We start from the raw sequence: 21,871 nt of genomic DNA, 5'->3' as shown, positions 1-21,871 counted from the left end.
AAAAGCTTTTATGAAGTAACAAAAACTAAATAGTACCCTGCTTCCACTAGCTTCTATTCCCAGAGATATCTTCAAATACTTTTGGTGGCACAAGTTAATTGTGCTATAACAGTAAGTGGGTGTCATGAGCATTTTTATTGCAGGTAGGTGGTTCCCTGTGCCTCTATTTCAAAACTAACTTCTTGCTAGTGATACGGGTATACATGAAAATGCACCAGGGTGTACCGAATGCCCATGTATGTCTACAGCAAGTAAATATTTGTAATCACTGCAGAACTGAATGTTAGAAAATGTCATTCATGAGCAGCTGTGAAAAGAAAATTTAAATACAGGCAGTCATTTAAAAAATATAATATTTTACAACTAGAAATTTGTGTTGCCTTTTTTCCAGGCCCACTTTGGACTTGTTTACATGCTCTAACTCTCCCTTTGTGGCCAGCATCTCTCAATCTCTACTAATTTACAACTCTTTATCAGAGAGTGTCATCACCACTGACTGACTGAGGTTCTTATGAGAATTTCCTTTTCTTGCTTTGACATTTGAGTTAATTGGGTTAGGGAAGGAAAATCCCATGCACGAATATCAGGCCTTCCATCAGGTAGTTTTTTTCTTAAAATATGTTCTTCAAGCTCTGCTTTGTCTCCTGCAGATCTATAGTCATCTTTTGAAGACTCCGATATGGGAAAAAAAGTAGAAGGTAGCTGAGGGAATGCCTTCTTATCAATGTGTCAGTTTGGATTAATTTTATTGGAAAAATACAACAGCTCTGACCATTTAATCTCTCTTGAAGCTTCTGCAAGGGTATGATTGCAGTTTGAAGTTGCAGACCATCTGGTCCAGCAGTTATGGTCTGCTGTATTTGCACTGGGATTTTATAGATCTGGGACAGTGCTTGAAATATTAGCAATGGTCATCAATGCAGCTACTTATGCACACAATATAAAACAAGATTATGCATGTATTCATACATAGGTGCAACATCCCTTTATGCTGATGATTAGTGGGCTGTCTGTGGAAATCTCCATTGACAGCCCAATAGAAAAACCCTTTGAGCCATGACTTTTATGAGTTCTGTGGTCCAAAACTTCCAGTTGCCATAATTAAGTATTCTTGTTTTCTCCTAAACGGTTCTAATCTGTTTGTTTCACTGCTGGATCTAGAATAAATGAATTACCATTAACAACATTAACTGTTTGAAATTCAGTAAGATCTGTGTCAACTGTCAAAACATAATGAGTACTCAAGATAGTAAATGAATAAACCTCTCAACTGAAGAGAATTAATGCACTCTCATTATCTTTCAGATGCAGCTCAAAGTAACAATGGATGTTGTTCTTTTTTGTTAGAAAATGCACATCTGATTTACTTATGTTAGGCAGCAGGGTGCTAATCAGTGCAAGGAATGCTGTGCCACTGAAATTTGAGCTTAGAGCCCTGGCTTACACACCAGTACCAGAGTCCTGGTGCAGTGTGTCCCAAGCAAACACACACATTGAGACCCCCAAAATGAAAATCGGGATGTGCAAGTGGAAATAAAGTCCATAATGACATAGGGGGGGATATGGATACTTTAAATAAGAATAATTTGTGCATTGTTCCATGTAAACACAGCATATACCAATAAGGACATGCATAAGCATAGATAGCAGCTATGCACATGTATGTATGTATGTATATGCGTACCTTTCAGCTTTTTGAAGTAAACAACTTCATTTGAGAAATTACACATTTGCTTTATTTCACTGCTAATACTGGAATTTACACTATTAGGGCAATTTTCAGTGATTGCATTTAGTAAAGAATATTACTACAAAGAGCTAATTGCTAGTTGTCAAAGTCACTAGAAAAATGTTGTAAGGAAATGACAATATTTATTTTAATGAATTAACTCTTTTCATGTGTATTGCTGTATATGGTATTTACATTATAAAATGCTATATACAATACATCAAAAAGATGTTTAAAACATCAAACCCAAAACAAAAGTCCTGCACTTAAAGAGGAACATAAAGTTTCCTGCTGGGGATGTGGAACATGGAATGCCATCTGTATTATATGGCACTGAGAAAACTGATTATGTTTGGACCTCTATTTCATAGCAGATGGGTTCATTAAATTTAATAGCCTCCAGAGCCTTTAGAAACAGTGTTAAAAACATGTGGAACATGCTGAGACACTTCACTTCTCGCCCCACAGTCATTATAACTCTGGCACAGAGTATAAATATTACAGTACTTCATTTCCATTCAAACAGATTACTATTATAATTATTTTTCCTAGTGTACATTTACATGAGAAATGCAGAATGCAAATTGTACTTTTTCAAACTTTGAGATGTGCAATTGATTTCTTTAAATGCATTTTACAGCTCTTTACACTTGGAGGCTTTGATACAGAACTTATTTTTATCTTCCTGAGACATCAGCCAGCAGTGTTAATGCCACAGCAAAGCTCAGTCTTGAGCAGCTCTGCTCCTAGTGTGGTGCAAATAAGACAAGCATTATGTTAAATCATAAAAGGGAAATCAGAGCAGTGTTACATCTTAGCTTTTAGCTATATATTGATTCTCTTTTATCGTATTTTATATGTTCTATATAAATAAAACTATATAAATACATATATTTTTATGTATGTTTGCCCTCAGTCTCAGTTCATCTATCATCACTGGAGATTAAATATCACAGGTTAGTCTTCGTTTTAGGTTGTACTGACCATTTTAATGTGGATTTTCCACTTCTTTACATCACTGACTTCAATTTTGTCACCGACCATTGCAGATATTATTATCAAGACCTGTGAAATTTAATAAATCACTAAAGTTTTACTGTGGTAGATGATTTATGATGACAGGATTATATAATACCTTCCTCATATGATTTACATTCAATGTAATATGTAAGAATCACTAGCTTATTAGAAAGGGCAGAGAGTGTAAGTACACAGTAAGACATCATAGGTCAACCCAACAAGGAGGTGTTGGTCCGAGAGAGCTGAAGTATGAAGGGCAGGATGTGAAAACATGCACAAATGTGTGTTCAGGTCTTTCAGTCTGAATTGTCCACTTCTACAGGGTTTCCCACAAAAGCGTTATTTGTCGAGGTCTTCAGAATCAGGGTGTCCTTGCGTTTTGTTAAGCGTAATTTTGTAGAAATGGCACCCCAGTAACGAGAGCTCTAACGGAGTTTCAATGCTGTCCCATTCACAAAACACATTTTGTGGTTACATTTTAGAAATCAGAAAATTCAGTAAGGTTTGAACATTAAAGGAACACATTTTTGCTGTGTTGAGAGCTGTCAAGCATGATGATAGTCTGGTAGGGCTTTGAGATTCTCTTTGCTGCTTTTGCTGTAAACATGGTGTGTCTTGTGACATGATTCTTTCCCCAAATTAGTGTTTCTTCTTATAAGAAAACTGATGTGGATGTATGTGAAAAAGAATCCATAGAATTATGAATGTCTCTAGGTTTAGCCTGCTGGATGCTCTCCCACCACTTACTGTATACCGATTACAGAGAACTGCTCTGCTGTTGAATTTGATTAACAGGCATATTCATGCCAAAAAGGGTATTAGTCTCATTTGCAGACAACTGCACACTAGAGATAGAGCAGCTTGGGACCACTTCCAGCTGCAGTCTGCCAATGAAAGGCAGTGCTTTCAGGTGAGGGAACAGAAAATGCTTTTCATTTCCAGTTTGTTTCACAGGGAATTTTCTGGTTTTGTTATGACAGAAATGAAATCAAAAGGTGACAAGTCACTAACTAGGGGAAGAATTAGTTTCTAGATCTCTCTGTGTAATGGCGAATCCAACATTTAGGAGGAAATGTCTATTAGTGAAAATAATTACTTAAAGACATTCACAGCTTTTGATTGTCTTTCATCTTATTGCTTCCCTTCTGAGTGAAACTGAGTTAATTATAAGGTAATTGTAGCTATTTTGTCAGATATAGTACCTTTTTTCTATCTGTTTTTGTCTTTAGTTTTCATGTAACAGATTTTTTTTTTTAGGGTAAATGATAATGTAGGAAAGCAATGAATTTTATTATAATGTACTAAAGCCAAGCCTTTAATCTCATATGTCATTCTTTGACTTCCTGGAAGAAAGACAGCACTGAAGATGAAATATACTTTATCTAAAAACATAAAATAATAAGAAAGAGTTATTAACTTATTGGTGTGATTCAAGCTTTGCTGCAGTGGCAGAACTCAGTGCTAAAAAGAAAACAAAATAAAAGGCAATAATCTCTTTTGTCCATTGTTCTGCAGATATTGAAGTTAGTTACTTATAGCTCTCCTTTTTTTTATAATCAGGAGATTTCACATACAACTCAGTTATGCATACAATACAGTATACACATTAAAGTTAATGTTTACCACAGTCATTATCACTGATATTTACTTTGAAGTTAGTAATTTCTGAATAAGTTATTCAGAAATACACTTTATTCTACAAGGAATAGGAGGAATTTTCCAACTGATACTCTTGCTGCTTTAAAGCAAAGCATTTGCTTTTTGTCCATACCATTGTGTTTTGCAGATCAGATCTTTTCAAGGAAGCAATTCCCTTAATAATTAGTTGGAAGTTGGTAAATGCATGATCTTCAGCAACATCAGCATAAGCAGGAGAAAGCTTAGCACACTTGTAAATGTTTTCTCTGGAATTCATAAGAACCATTTCATGTGCACTGGTGTCAGATTTTTTGGAACGAAAATGTAATCACCCTAAAACTAGTTGAGACTGCCTAGTTCTAGGTAAGCCATTAAAATCCCAGGAGACTCTGTACTAAGGATTGACACAAGGAGCCTACAGGGCCATTCCATTTTAAATACAACTTTTACAGAACATTATTTATTTATTTATTTTCAATGATGCTGTTTATTTAGTGGCACATAAATAGTACAAGAGAATATGCATTAGCAACAACATACTGAACCCAAGGAACAATATAACCTGCAGAGCCTTCTAACGTCGTTTTGTTCTGTTGCAGCTAATGATCTTTGTATGATGATAAAGACCTCACTTTTCAATATTGTTAGGTTTATCCCTTCATTTCTCTTTGGTTGTGAATGCTAACTACAAGAAAGGAGAACAGATTTTCAGATCTCTAAGTTGTGCCCCTAAAACCGACCTGAGAGTAAAGGAGAGGGTCAGAGAGTACGGGAATGAAAGCTGTTCTTCTTAAGGTGGTACAAAAGTTATTTAATACTAAGGAGTGTTATGGGAATATAAGGAGTAGGAGCCTAACCGTATAGTTTGATGTCACAATAACATGGATGAGAACGAGAATCTTTCAAGTGTGTTGGATGTCACAGTATGGGTAATGATGTTCAGTTTTAGAAATTTCTTTTCCTTTTGATATTAAGAGAGCAAGGCTGAAAAAAATATAAATGCTTGCTTTCTAGAATACAAGTGTTTCGGTTTCAGTTTTCTAGCGTGTGCAGACAAAAAGGACATTGTATTGTTGTTTTATACAGTGTTAAACATCTTTAGTACTTTTAAGGTTGAATAGTACCTGGTTAATTGGAGTGTAGTGCGAGGGTTTGTGTTTTGGTCTGTTTTTTTTTAACCAGACCTTAAAGTTATGATCAGAAGCTCTTTCTCAGTTTCTGCCTTAGTAAATTTACCTTGTTTTGGCTTCTCTGGTTATTATCTTTTTATGTCTAAAAGCTGTTATTTAAATGTTCAAGATAAATCAGCTTATAAAACAGAGTTGAAAAATTCTGGTCCTACAAAAGGGATAAAGATTGTTATTATTTGACAATCCATATCCAGTTCTTAATCCACTTCTCTATACATATTTGGTACCCACGGATACCAACAATTTTTCATCTTTTGAACAAAAAAATTCCATGGTTTCAATTGTGAACTTTAAAAACTGTTTGCAGTGCTTTAGCAAATCAACTAAGACTGAAAACAAGCACAGAAAAATAAGTTGTTTAGTAAATAATTTAAAATAAATTAACAAAACTAAGAGAAAAAATGTTAAAATACTGTTTTCTTTTATCTTCAAAATTTTACTTGGGCACTTTAGTGTAAGTAAGCTCTTAACCTTTGCAGCCCCTATTTTCTCTTTTGCATGTGTCACAGGAGATACCTTCTTTCCCTTTTTGTCATCTTTGTAGAATTCTTGTTGATGAGAGAGGTAGAATTGCAATTTTCATCTGTATTTTATGACTCTCTTCTCCATAGTAACATTTACATTTCCTCTGACTGGTATTCTTTGCATGCAGTGCACAGTCTGTGCTTGACTAAAATGCTGTAGTTACTGCAAAATACATGGTAGCACAGTAAAATAATTATGTGAACAAAGAAGGATTTGATATTGAAAAATCAAGTGCATATGCCTTCCTGCAGGTTAATGTCACCCTTTTAATATTTATACCGAAATGTTAACATCAGGAACATCACAGTGGTGGAGTGAATTTTATTTCTTCTTCCATGTATGCATGTAATTATCTATGATGTCCTAGTACTTACATGGTTCTAGGAAGTGGACAATTAAGTGCATAGATTGCAAAAGTAAAAATCACCAAAATCATAATATTTAAATGCTCTGTCTGATAGCCACTGGGTAAGTAGAATTTAAAGTAGAACATTTACATTTTCTTCTGAAACATGAGAGTTTAAATGTTCTTTCCATTCTCTCCCAAGTTATTGCCATTTTTGGGAAGAGCTGTGGAAGCATGCCTAGCAGTATATGAAATTATTTGCATTTCTTTATACACTTAAAGAAACCATTATTTATTATGTCATAAACAACCAACCTATATTATAGAATACGTGGCACATGTATGCATTAAATATCTTTTTTTTTTCCCCCCCCTCTTCATTCTTTTCTGAGCAGCTTCACTGATGTGTGTGACAGTTTTTAAGGACTTTTGTTGGTAAGGGTGAAAGAAGGCAGACTTTTATGAGGTCTGGCATGGAGTATTTAGCAGAACTACTGGTCCTGTATCATACAGCTCCTGCATCATACAGCTCCTGCTCCTAAAGACTGTATTTCAGTCTATTTATGGTTTTTTGTTTGTTTGTTTCATTCATTGTAGCCTCACAGTTTTCTGGTCCAAGAAACAGTGCAACGTCTTTGATGTTGGACTCCTGTCTTGATTTGTTTTATCACATTAGTAGTATCTGTAATTTGTTTTTAGAACACCACACACATTTCCACGAAGGGCTCAAAACAGTGCTAGATTATTTGCAACTGTGGAAAGCATGTGCAATAACAGTGCTGGAAAAACCTCCTACAGTTAGTTATTCTGTGTTACATTGTGTAACAGGACCCCAAGTTGACCTGAATTTAGAGGTGGTATTCTCAAAATGTCCCACTGGAATCAAGCATACTGTGAACCTCAGGGGGCTTGCAGTCTATGAAGGGTATTTTTTTACAATACAAAATACAATAAGAAAATTTGGTAAAGAAAATTTGGCTTTTCTGGGAAAGATAGATAAAAAGAAAACAGTTTGGAAACCCTAAGCTCTAATCTTGCTCTTTTATCTATTCCTTTTTTTTTTTTCTTTTTTTTAATTGCAACAAAATTTAAGCAGTTCCATCAAGATCCTTAAGTCTGCTTTTCTACATCAGAAAATCACCTTGAATTTCCCCTGGTGCTTACAGGTCTGCAGGCTCCTCTTGCTGCCATAGCTGGCAGTACTGCAACAGCCTCTTCTTACTGAGAGTTGTGTGCAGGAGGGAAGGTGCACTTACTTCCCTTTGGAGGGCTCCTCCTAACCAAACTGCTACAACCAGCAGACAGCAAATGGCCAGACTTCCTCCCTGCACCTCTGTCACAGTCATTTTAACAACATATGTATTACCCAGATTGCACTGGATATTAGGAAGAATTTCTTTATTGAAAGAGTGGTCAGGCACTGGAACAGCCTGTCCTATCATGTCTCTTCTTTAGAGACAATCACCAGAGGGAGGAAAAGACACTAATGGAAATCAAATAGGAACAGGAGGTACTTTGGTATAGTTGGAATTGAATAAGGACACCAAAATGACATATTTTACCCTAGATGCAAGTAGAATAGATAGATCTGCAGTGCTTTTTGAGGACCACGGAAGACAGTTTACTGCAAAGCTGCTTCTTGGCAGTGTATAAAGCAAACCACAGGAATCAGAGGTACCCGCTGGGTTTTACACAGAGACAGGCAGTTTTTAGACTACGCAATAAGGGGTCAGACCAGAGAACTATTACTGTTATTGTTAGGAAAATTATTTATTTCTTATGGCCTCCCAGAAGGGATAATGTCAGACAAACCTCCACAGTTTAATTTGAAGGAATTTGTAGCAATTATTAAACTGAATTGCTGACATATAGGATCTTGTAACAGCCAAGTTTCAAATCAGCAACAGAATAAAGATTTGTCTGGCTGTAATAGAGATAGATTTTATGTTTGGGGGTTTTTTTAAGTGAAAAAATATGAACCTAGATTTTGAAGCCTAGGTGAAAACTGACAAGAATGCCAGCCCAGGAAAAAGCATAATGGAATGTAACTCTCATCTGCTGTCCTTATTATTCCTAATCAAGGCTTTGACTACTAATAAATGGTATTGACAAACAGAATTCAGCAACAGATGGAAGTCTAATTTGTAAACTCTTATTAACGTGCTCTTGAAAATATTCTCAGTAAAAATAATAGGGATAGTTTTATATACATGCAACTTCTGTAGTAATTATTATCAGGAAAGGATAGAATCCCCCTGCCCTTCCTTGAACCTATCACCACTCTCTGGGCTATAAGCTTTTTAATTTATTTTGAATATTATCTTGAAGTAAATATTTCTGCAGTGATTCTTCTTGTACCTAACATTGCATTTGTTGCCTTGGATGTGTTGACTGTATTTGAAGTACTGTTTTGGAGAATGTGGAGTACAAATTAGCTCAGTATGAAAACATATGAGATTGCTGTGTGTAATGGGCTTGGGCAAACTGCAGAGTTCTTTAGTATTTAATTCCAAAGGTGGAAATTTGGACATCATTCTTTTCTGCCTCTGTCTTTGTCTGAGATGCCAATGAAAGGATGCTTGTAATTTTTATGTGCATTAAGCAAGAAGGTGTCATTAAAAAGAAGACCAAACACCTCAGTGTTAGAAAACCAATTTCAGTGCTACCATAGGAAATGAAAAAAAAAAATCATATTGCAACTTTTTTCCTTTGTTAGAATGAAAACCAAAAAACTTCCACTTACAGAATCAAAGTAGTTAACCAAGTCAAAGACTAATAAGTAGATAAACATTCAGAAAGTTTTTAAACTGCTCTAAGTACTGCTCTAACCTCCAATTCAGGATTTAGCCCATCTATTTACAGTTCAGGTATGTGCAATTTACACATAGGTCATACTTGAAAGTGATCACAGCTTGTATTTTGCTATTGGATCATTCAAGTTTTAGGATTAAAGACTTACACTTGCAGCGATTCTCCTTGCCATGAATTTTATTACATTTTATATTGTGAAAACAAATAAATTGTTGCTTTCAGTATTTGTGAATTAGAGATCATGTCACAACTATCTTTCATGACATACTAATATGGACATTAGCATTTAGCTGAGTACTGTATGGAAGTTGTTTTTCTATCTGTTTTAATTCAGAACAAAGACAAAAGGTCAGTCAGAAGCTCACGAGAGATCTTGAAGATCTTTTTGCATTTGGTATTGATTCACCTGCCTGTTTCTGTGTTCAGCTGATGCCTGCAAAGACACCATTTATATTGGAAAAATAAATTTTCTGAGAAGGTAGATTTAGCACAAGGCTAAACTGTTGTATATGGTGAATTTCTCTATGAGTATGAAAGTAAGAGAAGAATTCAGAAAAAGAGAAAACTGTGTTTTGCCTATAATAGTTTATTTTTCTGAGTTCCTCTCCATTACCTACAATGGGTTTTCTTTTTCCTAAAGTGAAAACAGAACCCATTTTTCAACTCTTTATAAATAAGGTATTTTATATGTAATGGAGTCTACAGCTTGCTCTCCATGCCTTACGTGAGTTGTTACTTACAGTAAATCCTGTGCATACAACCAGGTAAGGCTAATCTTGTCTAAGAACATCTGTGTGATATAAATATGCATATATGCATAAAACCTTGACTTTTATTTGCATATATGTACATATAATCATACTTGTGTTTACAGTACAGAAATGTATTGTTCTACGCACACATTATTGTATATTACACATATGATAATGTTTGCATAACGAGTCAGTAACTTTCCATTACCATTTCGTTTTTCTTTCCTCTGTCATAGAGAATAAAACCTTCTACTTCAATAGGATAATCTGCTCTTAATGTCAATGTCATTCATAATGTGTAGACTTAGTTGTTTACAAAGAATGGCTGGTTTTAAAACTATCTTTATGTTGAACTATATTTGTATAAAGGAAGACGGAACTACTTCGCAGTTAAAGTGTGATACCATATCTGATGAGAAAACAGCCTCTCTCGTAGTACTGGGGCACTTAACAAATGCATGGTGCTTTTGTGGTACCTAGGAGAGAAGCTTTCAAATTATAAACTTAAGTTAATAAACCCTCAATAATTTGAATCAATTGGCAATGTAAACCTAGTTTCTCTAGTTTCTTTCCTTTATGCTTTGTTTTATATTATTAGTGATTTTTTTTAATACAACAGCTAAAGTAGCTGTTTGAATTAATTTAATGTATAATGATTGCTTGTTCTGTTTTGTTGTTTTCCAGCTCCCTCAGGCTCAAAAGGTAAATCAAACCTTAGTCATTCAAAGTAGTCACCAGTCCTTCATGTTTCCATGGTGTTGTGAGTATGGTACAGTAGTGATCAGTGAAACAGTTCACTGTAATGGGGGCTCTGGAGTAGGGCAGCTGACATCACAGCCAGCTAAGGTACCTGCTGAGAGCAGCTCTTCAAACATGTGAGCTATTTTAACACAACAGGCATATGGTAGATTGCAACTTTAAAACAGCAGGGAAGCAATTTTATAAAAAATGTGAAATAATAGGATAAATATATAATAGGAAATAATAGAATCACCCCATTACTCCATGTGAAACATCTCGGGATCATTTTGGCTCTTTTGTAGAGACTGCAGAACCCATGGTATAGCTGCTACCCTTTCACTGCTCCCCACTGTATCTATCAACACACCTTTGAATACATCCAACATCTGACTTCTCTAGTAGGTTGCATACAGCTTTCGTGTATTATCCTCTTGCCTTAAACAGCTTCTGCATCGATATGGTATGTCACCAGAGTCACCACTGCACATCATGATAGCACAGTCACTGTGACAAACTTGAAGAATTGCTTGATGCCTGTTGCATCATTCTCGTATATTTCACAAATATAATTAAAGCTTCCAGGAAGTAGAAAATCTAGATTATGTTTTTTAGCTTGCACTGAAAAATAGTAAAATGAATAAATGAATGGAATATACTGGGAAAATGCAATACTCACTTGTCCAAGCTGTTCCTATTGTGCTAGATAAAGCACCTTTAATAAGAAGTGTCATGGCAATTAATCAGTTAAACATCATTGTTAATGAGATTGTTGGATGATGATCAAAGTTCAGTTTTTAATGAAAGCTATAGTAAGGTGATCTTCCATGAATGGTTTTGCAGAATGCTGAGGGCATCCACCACAAAACTCAAAACTTTAAAATGGTTAATTAATGTATCTTGTCTACTTTTTGGCTTAAGAAGCAAGAATTAGGAGGGAGAGCTTTTATTTTTACGATGCTATGTATGTTTGAAATTTCCTTGCTTGTCGAGCTCAGAAAATTCAATTTCAAATCTGCAGGTAATATGCTATTATGTGTCCATAGTTTGTTCTTGTGTTTTGATAGTTGCAGAGACTACAAAATGTGACATGGTAGCAAAAATGGGTCCTTTTTTGTTTGTTTGATTTTCTTCTGGAAAAAGAAAGTTTAAAGAAATCTTTTGTTTATAGCTTCCTAAAAAATTAGAAGGACTAAAAGACTGGCTAGTCTGGCTACCTTTGCCTTTTTCATTTTCACCTGCTTGCCTAAAAGTTTGTCAAATGCATAGTTGGCCAGTTTGCAAAACAAAGAGGCAGAGTGAGATTATAATATGCTGGTGTAAAAAGATGTAAGTAGTCAGAATGTTTAACAGATTGTGACATGTGGCACTCTATTATACATTCTGATGTCCACAAAACATCCATTAAGTATTGTTCTGGTACAAATTACTCAAGTAAGAGGTTAGCAGAAAAGCACACTGTTTTCATGGAAGGTCAAAAATGCCACTTTTCAGTGTGGTTACCCCTTGAGCAAACTAATGCAGAACTAAAGCCACATATTTTGTGTATGTGTGCTTAATGTCTAGTTGACTGAAAACTGCTTTCATGCAGAGAAAGAGGAGAGGGGTAGGAAGGAAAGAATGGGATAGAGGGGGAGAACAGATACAAGTAATCCACAAGGGCTTTTGATAACCTCAGGTAAGAAAAGCCTTTTCATAAGCATGGCCTGATAGCTTGTGACCAAAACTTGCTATCTGCAAGGGGAAGGGAAGCAGCACAGGGCTGATGCATGCCTTTATGAATGACTTAGTCACTTGTGAACGTGTTTTGCCATATGGTGTCTGAACTTGTACTGTATTTTTGTTGGAATCTATGCATCATCTTGCAAATGTTTTCTCTATAAACATTTCAAACAGTCATGTCTCTGTAAACATGTTCACTTTAATCTTTGAGTGATCTGAAAGAAAAATGTGTCATTCCAAGTTTACCTTTACTATTTTATATCCATTTTAAATATTCAGTCATTTAGATGAAATGCCTTGTCTTCTATGTAGAACACTTCAGCTACATTCTCCTCAGTGTTCAGTCAATGTTCTGTGGTGATTAGCTATCACTTTTTGAAGACCTGTAGGTTCTCAACTGTCTATGGCAGTTAAATAACAAAACATATTACAACATGTTATGCTGTCTGTTCTGAATTAAATTGTTGCAAATTCAGAATCAAGTATGAGGAGTTCAGGGTGGATGTCTATTGCACCATGATATTTGTCTTGAAAAGATCTTTGTGATAAACCCCAGAATTAAAATAGAAAGTACAACAACAACAAAAACAAAACCAACTCCCTAATTTCATGTGATAGATATGTGTGATAGATATGCTGATTTAATATTGTTATGTAACTTTCAGAAGAAAATATTTTTAGGAAGAACTAATATATTTAAAATAATAGAGCCACTATCCAGACAAACGGAACAAATTTATGTGAATTTTATACATCCTCTATGTTGCTTTTCTGCATGTTTTTAGGTACGCGTCCCACCACAAGGCTATGAGAATAGTAATGAAACAAACAACTAACTCAAACCCACCAATTTTCTGACTTTTTCAGTTTGGCTTCCAAAATGACCTTTATCTTTGAAACACTTTTGAAAAACAGCTTTTGTGTATTCATGGATGAGCAAAAGCTATTCTTCTTTAATAGCTCTAAGAGGTGTTTTGTTTCCTAGTGTGAAAGCTTTATTTGCTTTCTTGAGGAAACACAGCAGGATTCAAAATCTGTTGTCCCGCTCCTGCTGTGATATTTTGTTCTACCTAGCTTGTGTGAAGAGGTAGAAGTGAATAAATTAGGCACACAAATCAGAAACAGACAGTTGTGTTTAGGAAAGCTTTTTTTAACCATTCTCTCATGAATGGAATCCTATTTGCTCCATACAGAAATACTTTGATTATATTTGTTGCCCAAAAGTTCCTGACAGCTTTCTATTCTCTTCCTATGTTATCCCTTAACTTCTGTAAGTAGTGCTTTGCCATCCTTTAGCCTTAATTCTATGATCTTTCAGCCATTTGGGAGCATCGTTTATCATTCCCTGCCTCACCTACCTTCTTGTACTTTGAGGTGTTGAATTAACTTTCACTGAGAGTAGAAAACAAAGTCTGCAAAGCTGTTATTTTGCTGAAGTGCATGACTATTGATTTTAGCATTTTTATAAAACTATAGGAGTTAAAATTAAATTAAGTACAAAATAATAATGAAGTAAACAGTTTGACCCCATTTTAGCATTCTTTTGGATCTGGTTCCTGCTGACAAGAGGTTATTGTCTTTCAGTTTTGTGAAGTATCTAAAGTTGAGTGATCCATTCAGAAAACTGCAGTAAAGTTTTCACTAACATGTAATTGCAGTAATTTAGTTTCCAAATTTTTGTCTTGCACTCAACAAGCAAGCTGACTTTTAATAACATTTTTGAGTCAGCAATTTTCAAACTAGGTAACTATTTTACAAGATGAGGCTTTTTTTTGTGTTTCATTTTTGTGTGTTATACACAGAAATTTTTCTCTCACTTAATACAGATTCCTATATTTCCCAGACCATAATTTGAATCTAAGCCAAAATAATAGCTATTCCTTATTCTTGTTGTCTATATAACATAAATATACATGATCACATAATAAATAAATATATAAGGTTTAGATCTCTATTTATTTCTTTTCCATCACTAGTTATATTTCAAAAAATGAGCAGCAAAAAGTAGAACTGCCCCATCAAATTTTCTTTTTATTTAAATTAATTTGTGTATTGTTTATTATGCCTTTTCAATTAGTAACAATAGTTATGTTATTGGGGATGTGTATGTTTAACAGAATATAAAGATACTACTTCATAGCTAGCTAAAGCAAAACAACATTGCATATTATCTTAGAAAAAAAAACAAGAATAGCATCTTAAAAAGATAGGGGCTTTGTCCTCAATTGTTCTCCCATCTCTGGAGGCACCCACTGATCCATCACTGGCAGATCCCGGCTTCATGATAATCATTGCACATTATATGTAGACAAGAATAACAGTGTATTAGCGGTAATAGATATGGATGCTACCAACTCTGTCAGAAATTCTGGACAAGCTACTGTAATAGTTCTTGAATATACACTCCAAAGGAAAACATTTCAGGGAGCATTCTAAAATTCCTATTGCCATAATGGAAACACCTAAGGAAACGGGTACTCTTTCCTTTATTTGCGCTTCTGGAGTAATTCTGGAGCCTGCCTTCATCTTTGTCCTGGGAGATGAACATTAGGGCTAGATGTGAAGCTAGACTGTGTTTGGTTTATGTGCTTCATGTGAGGAGTATATGAATGCTTGTTTATTTGTTGTTTATGGAGATTCATTTGGGGTTGTTCTGTGGGGGGTAACCCTGTACGGCAAGGACTTCCAGGGAAAACTGTAGCAATTAAATCTCTTTCTAAATGGAGTTTTTCTCCAATTATAAATCTATTTCTGTGAGCAATACAGATCTGTGACTCTCTCAGAGAGTAAATTCCCTTTCTTTATTCTAAACAGCCAAAAGTCATTTTGCCTGGGAATGCATTTTTCCTCATTCTTGAGCTGATTTTTAGAGGTTTATTACTGTTTGCTAAGCATTTTATTAAAATGGGTGTCCATGGCCCTTGTGCAGATTCCTGCCTACAACTGTTACCACTAAGTCTTTTCAATAGAGCCACTTTCTGGGACAAACCTCTAATGCCATCTCTTTCATTCATCATTTCAGACTGCAGATGATAACTTACAAAATCTTGGGATCTAGTTGAAAACTGGGTGTTTTTCTTTGCGCGTCTAGTTTTAGTTTTTCTTGCCAATGTTATCCAAAGGTAGCCTAAGAATTCTGAGACAAAACATAATGGTGCAACTTAGAGAAACTACAAGAACTTACTTTTTTGCAATACTATTAGGTAGACATGTTGAAAAATTAATATTCCACAGCATAATTAATCCAAACTTTAAATCAACTGAATTCAAGCACTAAGATACATGTATTTTTACTCTACCATTGTATTTCCATGTTTAGAGAGCCACAGTAATAATAACACATAAAGTACTTGTGTTCATGTGAGGATATCTTTCCAGACTTGAAGGAATAAGAAACATCTGAGGAGCTGTACACATCAGTGGTCTCCTATAAGCATATATGCCCAGATGCATGAATCCACACACATTTAGTATTTCACTGAACTGAACTTCCATGAATTCTTATTGTACCAATTTAACATTTTTGTAGGTTCATTATCCAGTCAAGCAGTGGCAAATCACTGGCATTTCATAGCTTTTTGGGGCTAAAGTTGCCTTGTATTTTTCTTGTAATGGTGGTTCTGCTTAAATGGTGGCAGAGTTCCACTTAAATATTCCCAGAATCACCTGACAGGTCTACTAGTTTCACTCATCATGTAAAAGAGAGGGAAATACCTTCTGCTAAAGGCAAGATGGAAAGAAAATGAATTAATGAAAATTTTGAGTAGAAGCTAACATCAGAAGATTAAGTTGGGTGGGTTTTTTTTTTGTTGCTTTTGGTTTATTAATGAATCCTAGAGGGAATTATGTTCTTGTGAGTTGCTGTTCTTAGCAGAAGATGAACTCTGCAATGAATTCAAGTGTAGAACTAAATCAGAAATTATCTGCTCAGCAGAAAGGTAGAAAATAGAAGAATTTTTAAAATGGCTGGTGTAACAACAGCTGCTTCAACATGAAAACTTAATTGTACACTGGCAATATTGAAAAAGAGATGCTTATTTAGCATAGGGAGGAGTCCTTTTTTTCTGGTTTTCAGAGAAGAAACTTGAATATGGAAAAATTACTTACTGCAGAGGAACTCTGCCTGAAAATACAGGGTTTGTCTATGTTCAGGAGTTCCAGTGTGTAATGTGCCTTTGCCACAAGAAGGACAGTAATGTGCCTTCACATTGCTTTCACTTACTGTGGAGAATTTATTCAGGATCAAACCTCTGATGTAGACAGCAGAAACCACTCAAGTCTCATACATTACTGGGGAGTCCTAGACACATCCACTGGTCCTATCCTGTCTGAGAAAATAGGCAGACCAGTGCTGGGGAATAGATGAGTCTGACTAGTAGAATAGTGAAGACTAGTGATGTTTGAGAGAACTTGGTTTAGAGAGGAAGTACAGACTAGTTGCGTTTATGAGGGAAGATGCCTTCATATGTGAGCTGGCATAGACACTCTGTGTTTCCTCTCATGAAGTTATCTTCCTGATTCATTAGGGAAGATGCTGATTGCAGTGCTCATCAGCTGCAGTCCTTAATCCAAATGCGTCAGTCGGAGAACAACTTAATTGCATTGGAGCAGAAAAAATTGAACTCAACTTCAGGTTATTTATTTTTTTTTTCCTTTTCCCTGAACAGTGACCACTGTGTTTTATGGGGCAGCCTGCTTCCCCAGTGTTACATTCCATGCTTGCAAAATGAAACATTCCAATATTCAGATGGATAAATGATTGCTTGAATAAAATGTCTTTGCAGAATTCCTGTGATAAGGTAAACTCAGGGTTCTGTTTTGAAATACGTAAGGCTCATGTAAACATGCTAATTTGGCTTTTGAAAAAGCAGGAACTTCTTGCTCTTCTATGGGGAGTAAATATCTAACAGAGTAAGAAAAATCTGAAAGGACAGGCTCTTATAATATAATCAGAGTTCTGTATAGCTAGCATGAAGATTACTTACTCTGCAAAAGAGGAGGCTTGCTGTTGTCTGACTTTTACGGTGGTTAGTGCTTTTAGAAATACAGATCTAAATAAATATTGGGAAGTGTATGGAAATATATATTTTAAAAATGGCTCTAGAAATATAAATAAATAATACAGGCCTGGACCAATTTGGCTATTTTCACAAAAATACTCTCTAAGAAAGTGACTTTGATATGTGTAATATCTTTTTTAAAAACCATGAGTAATTTATTGCATGTTTATCTGTTTTTTCTGTCCAAAATTTTTGCATCCTTGTATTTGTTTTCTCATTTCATTTTTATTTGACTAGTTTTGATTTACTGAATGAAGCATCTGACATTACCTTAAGCATTGCTCTTGAATTCTTATCTTTTATTTGTGTCAGTTTCCTTCTGTTTCCAGTAATCCAAAACCAAGAATTTGAAGAAACTGGAGGTCACATCCACTTCTGAAATCAGGAAGTACTTTCTTCAAAAGTTGCAAGGGACCTTAACCAGCTTGTCTATGCAGACACATTTCAGTAGAACAAAGTTCCAAGTTAGAGCACAATTATCATCACTGGCCTAAAACTGCTAAACTGTTTTTCCGTGATGACTTAGTGGTTATATATTGCCAATATTCCTAAAAGGGCAACAACAATTAATTACTATCCAGAATTTTCAGAGGCCTAGTGAAATTACATGTCTAAGTCCTGAGAGAGGTCAGTGGTATTTGGAAACTAAATCCCTAGGAAATGGCAGCAATATTCAACAAAACAATTATTTGAAACTATTTTTTTACTAATCCATGAGTTTTGATTTAGTTCCATCTTATACCCTGCAGGATGTTGTACTGAATCTGAGAAGTGGTTAGATGCATTTGAATGCTACTTTTTATATAGTTTAATTTTATAGCAAAAAATACTGAGCAATAAAAGTGTTTTGAAAGGCACTTCAAAGCACATACCTTTTCCGTAGTTCACATCTGTTCGTAGCCTCAAGTGTTGGAACTTGCTAGTCGAATTTTTATTTTCCTGGAGGGTTGGGGATGAAGCAGCTTTTGTATCCTTGCCTTTTTCTTGTTGTTATGTAACCACTTGAAGGAAATAAAACCGCAGTAATGAATATGTTGCTAAATAGGTAAGAGACAGGACTTTAATGTTAGTCAGAGCCTATGTGTGTTAACTAATATAGTGCCTCAGGTAAAAAATTAGCTTAGACACTTATCAGGAGTATAAAGATTGGAGAAACAGAAAGGAGCTTGATTTGTTAACACTTAGACTGATGTGCAAAGAGACATTATTAAACATTGGAAAAACCCCAGTATAGTAGTAGAGGGAAAGAAAAGAAATAGAAGGTTTTCTTTAAGAACAGAATGAGAATTCAAAATATTGTTGGATTAATTGAAAGTTATTAGTGGCTCTGCATATATATTTAGATGAGTTTCCAACATTTGGGTGTGCTTTGGTCCAAATAAATTCTTATTTGTGAACACAGTTGGTCTGCCAGCAACGTTTTGTTTCGGCAGAAACTACACACATAATAAACTTAGTATATTTTTGTCGAACCTTACTCTGTGTTTCCCATGAATCCTGCCAACCCTCAGAATATGTGGTTGTTAGTAAAGATGAACCAGGTAAACTTAGCCTATAGCTTTTCACAATTCTGAATCATTAGATTCTGGGGAATCATCATGCCGTGTAAAGCGGATCTTGCTAAAAATGGCAGTAACTATTAGTATTAGTTACTCATATTATTTATTCCTAAGAAACCGGAAGGACACAACTGGATAAGGTACACCCTACTTAAATATTTGGATTAAATTCATGGTACTTCATGCTTCACTAATTCTTCACTATAACTAGTAACCCATCCATCTGGTGACATTATTGCATATGAGGATAAGTATCATTCTCTGTATTTGCCAATAAGAAGTGATTTGTTGCCTTTTTAGAAAAATGTATTTTGTGCTTTAAAAAAACCAAACCCAAAACCCAAGATGTTCCCTGCAAGAAATGCTTGACCACTGTATTTTCTTTTTATAAATGCCTACATAATTCTTTTCTGAGCCATGACTTTATGGTGTTCAGTTGATGAGACTGGGAATTGTAAGGATTGTTTGCATTTTCTTTTGGGAAAAAAACAAATAATAATTGACTAACCAAAGAGTTTATTAGTAATTCTACAGTAAGCTGAACTGTTAAATTTAGTACAGTAATTTAGAGAATTTATAATTACATATTGGTTTTATTATTTGCAACAACACAAAATACCTAGATCAGGGCTTCCTTTGCAGCTTTTTAATGGCTTCTAGCATTAATTGTCTTAGCAGAAATTCCCAGTGGCTAACATTCTACTATTTCAAAGTATTTCTGCCAAAATGTCATTGCTCAGGGTATAAAGCTGTGCTCCTCCCCAGCAGGTAATTCCTCACAATCTAACAACTTTTGTGAAGTAAATACTGCAGCTTTAGTTGGTGATTCAGTGAAACATCACAAATATGAGTAATCTATCATCTAGTTGTTTGTAACTCTGCTTATGGAGGTTGCTAACAGCCTGTACATCAGCCAGACAAACAAAAAACCAAACAGTCCAGACTAGACGATTGCACTTCCATAGAAATTACTTGAACAGCCAGTCCTTGGTGGTACTTACAGATGCCATAATTACAGGCAATCAATCTCTGCATGCTTTCATAGTTTTGAGACTTAATGACCTGTTCTCTCAGAATTTCCCAGGAATTACAGACTGTTTCTTTTCTCCACTTGAAGAATTTCAAACACCCTAAAACTTTACTGACAGTCCCTTGGCTGGCATCCTGTCCAATAAATTGTTTCTAGTAAACTCTTGAGAGTGAGTGGGCTCATACTGATACTCGACAAACACATAATGTCAGAGAACAACAACCCTGGACAATTATATAAAATCTCTAAATGCTCCAAGATGTCACCCCATTATCAGCAGAAAGCTTTGTCACTTCCTGGTGTCCATGTTTTTGGGACTATTGACTGTTATACCATAGAAGGCTCCTCTCCATACAAATCATGTCAGCGTGCTTGGCTGTACTCCTCCGGCCAAGGAGAGTAAAATTTTATGCTAGTTTAGCTGCATTTGACTTTCAAATGTACTTTCTGAACTCGCAGTGTTTTGCAGAATTGTTTTGGGTTTTTTTGTTGGTTGTCTTATCTTGTTTAATAGCTTATTATTGCTTAATAGATCAAGGATTATTTAAGGGCTAGAAATATCTCTCCTTATTAAAAAGGAAAACAAAAAAAAAACCCAAACATGATCATAAGTTGGTTCCACCTTGTGTCCCTGTTGACTCCTTATCAGGTGTAAACCTTTTTGATCCTAAATCCCACTTGTGTTCCTATCTGATATCTGTGAAAGTTCCTCCTCACTATAAAATAGTGCTGTGCTTCAGGAAATAGACTTGTTTGGGAAACTGAAACCCTCCTGAAGCAGACTGAAAGCTGCAAGACATGTAATGTTCTAGATTTTATTTGTCTGATTGGCTAATGTGAAACATGCTTCATAAAATATCTTGGTCATAATGTTCTGAAAATTTGGGGAGTTGGTAGCTATTACTTCATTAATAACAAAAGCTTTGTTAACAAAAAAAACCCACCCCAAATGGCAACAATTCTCAAAAAATGTATTAGAAATACTGCCTGAGTACAGAAAGTGTGATAGTGATGTAGGGGTAGCAGGAGAATAGCACAGTTGCAACAAAGCAGTCTTTGTGTTCTACAGAACCTCCAGTTGTGATTATAACTGGTTATGTCAGGCTTTTAAAAAAAGGATAAGCCTCTTCAACTAAATTATAGGGGCAGAAAGAGTTTAACAGTAACACTCAACTTTCTCAACTTCCTGCTTGAGTTCTCTCTCATATGTAGATGGTGAAGATCTACAGGCAACCAGAGCAGTGCACTGTTAACCTTTGTCTTAGGGCAAAGATGTAGCTTGGCCACAGGGTGTGAAGACAACAGCCTGAGCAATGTCACTCTCCTGTGGCCAATGATAAGCATTCTACATGTTTCACTTGAATGGAACCAAGGTCAGGAGATCTGTTTTCTCCCTAAATTGAAGAATTATGTTGAAACCTGATGTGCCCAATTAGCTAATACTTCGTGCCACCTATTTGTCTGGCACACCAAAACCTCATGGAGCAAAGATGCTCCTGGGCTGCCTTCCTTTCTGCTGCTGTGTTAGCTGATGAGATCTCACTCTGGATCAGAACAAAGTGTATGCAACTCATGACCTCTTGTTCCTTGCTGGGAGAAAACAGCCTGAGGCAATGTTGGCAGAGCTGACACTGGGAAAGAGATTGAACAGAGCTCCAGCTGCTTTGCAACTGCACATGCTGCTTCCACAATCCACATTTCAGCCATTTGGTATCTCTCATAGGAGACTGCAATAGGAACGAAGAGGAGGC

The 21,871-nt window shown here is 35.5% G+C and overlaps 1 protein-coding gene across 5 annotated transcripts in view; it reads left to right on the top strand.

Annotated features, from left to right (window-relative positions):
* Positions 1-21,871, top strand: part of CACNA2D3 (calcium voltage-gated channel auxiliary subunit alpha2delta 3) — a 373,089-nt gene that overhangs the window by 248,043 nt on the left and 103,175 nt on the right. For 4 of the 5 annotated variants that reach the window (XM_051627834.1, XM_051627837.1, XM_051627835.1 and 1 more), the window contains exon 14: positions 10,696-10,713. The exons of the other annotated variant lie outside the window; for it this stretch is intronic. In XM_051627834.1, coding sequence (XP_051483794.1) covers positions 10,696-10,713 — 18 coding nt within the window. The remainder of the gene's footprint in view (positions 1-10,695; positions 10,714-21,871) is intronic. 5 annotated transcript variants of the gene reach the window in all.

The sequence above is a fragment of the Apus apus genome, chromosome 9 (genome assembly GCF_020740795.1).
Source record: "Apus apus isolate bApuApu2 chromosome 9, bApuApu2.pri.cur, whole genome shotgun sequence".
Lineage (NCBI taxonomy): Eukaryota > Metazoa > Chordata > Aves > Apodiformes > Apodidae > Apus > Apus apus.
This window is presented reverse-complemented; position numbering and strand designations above follow the sequence as displayed.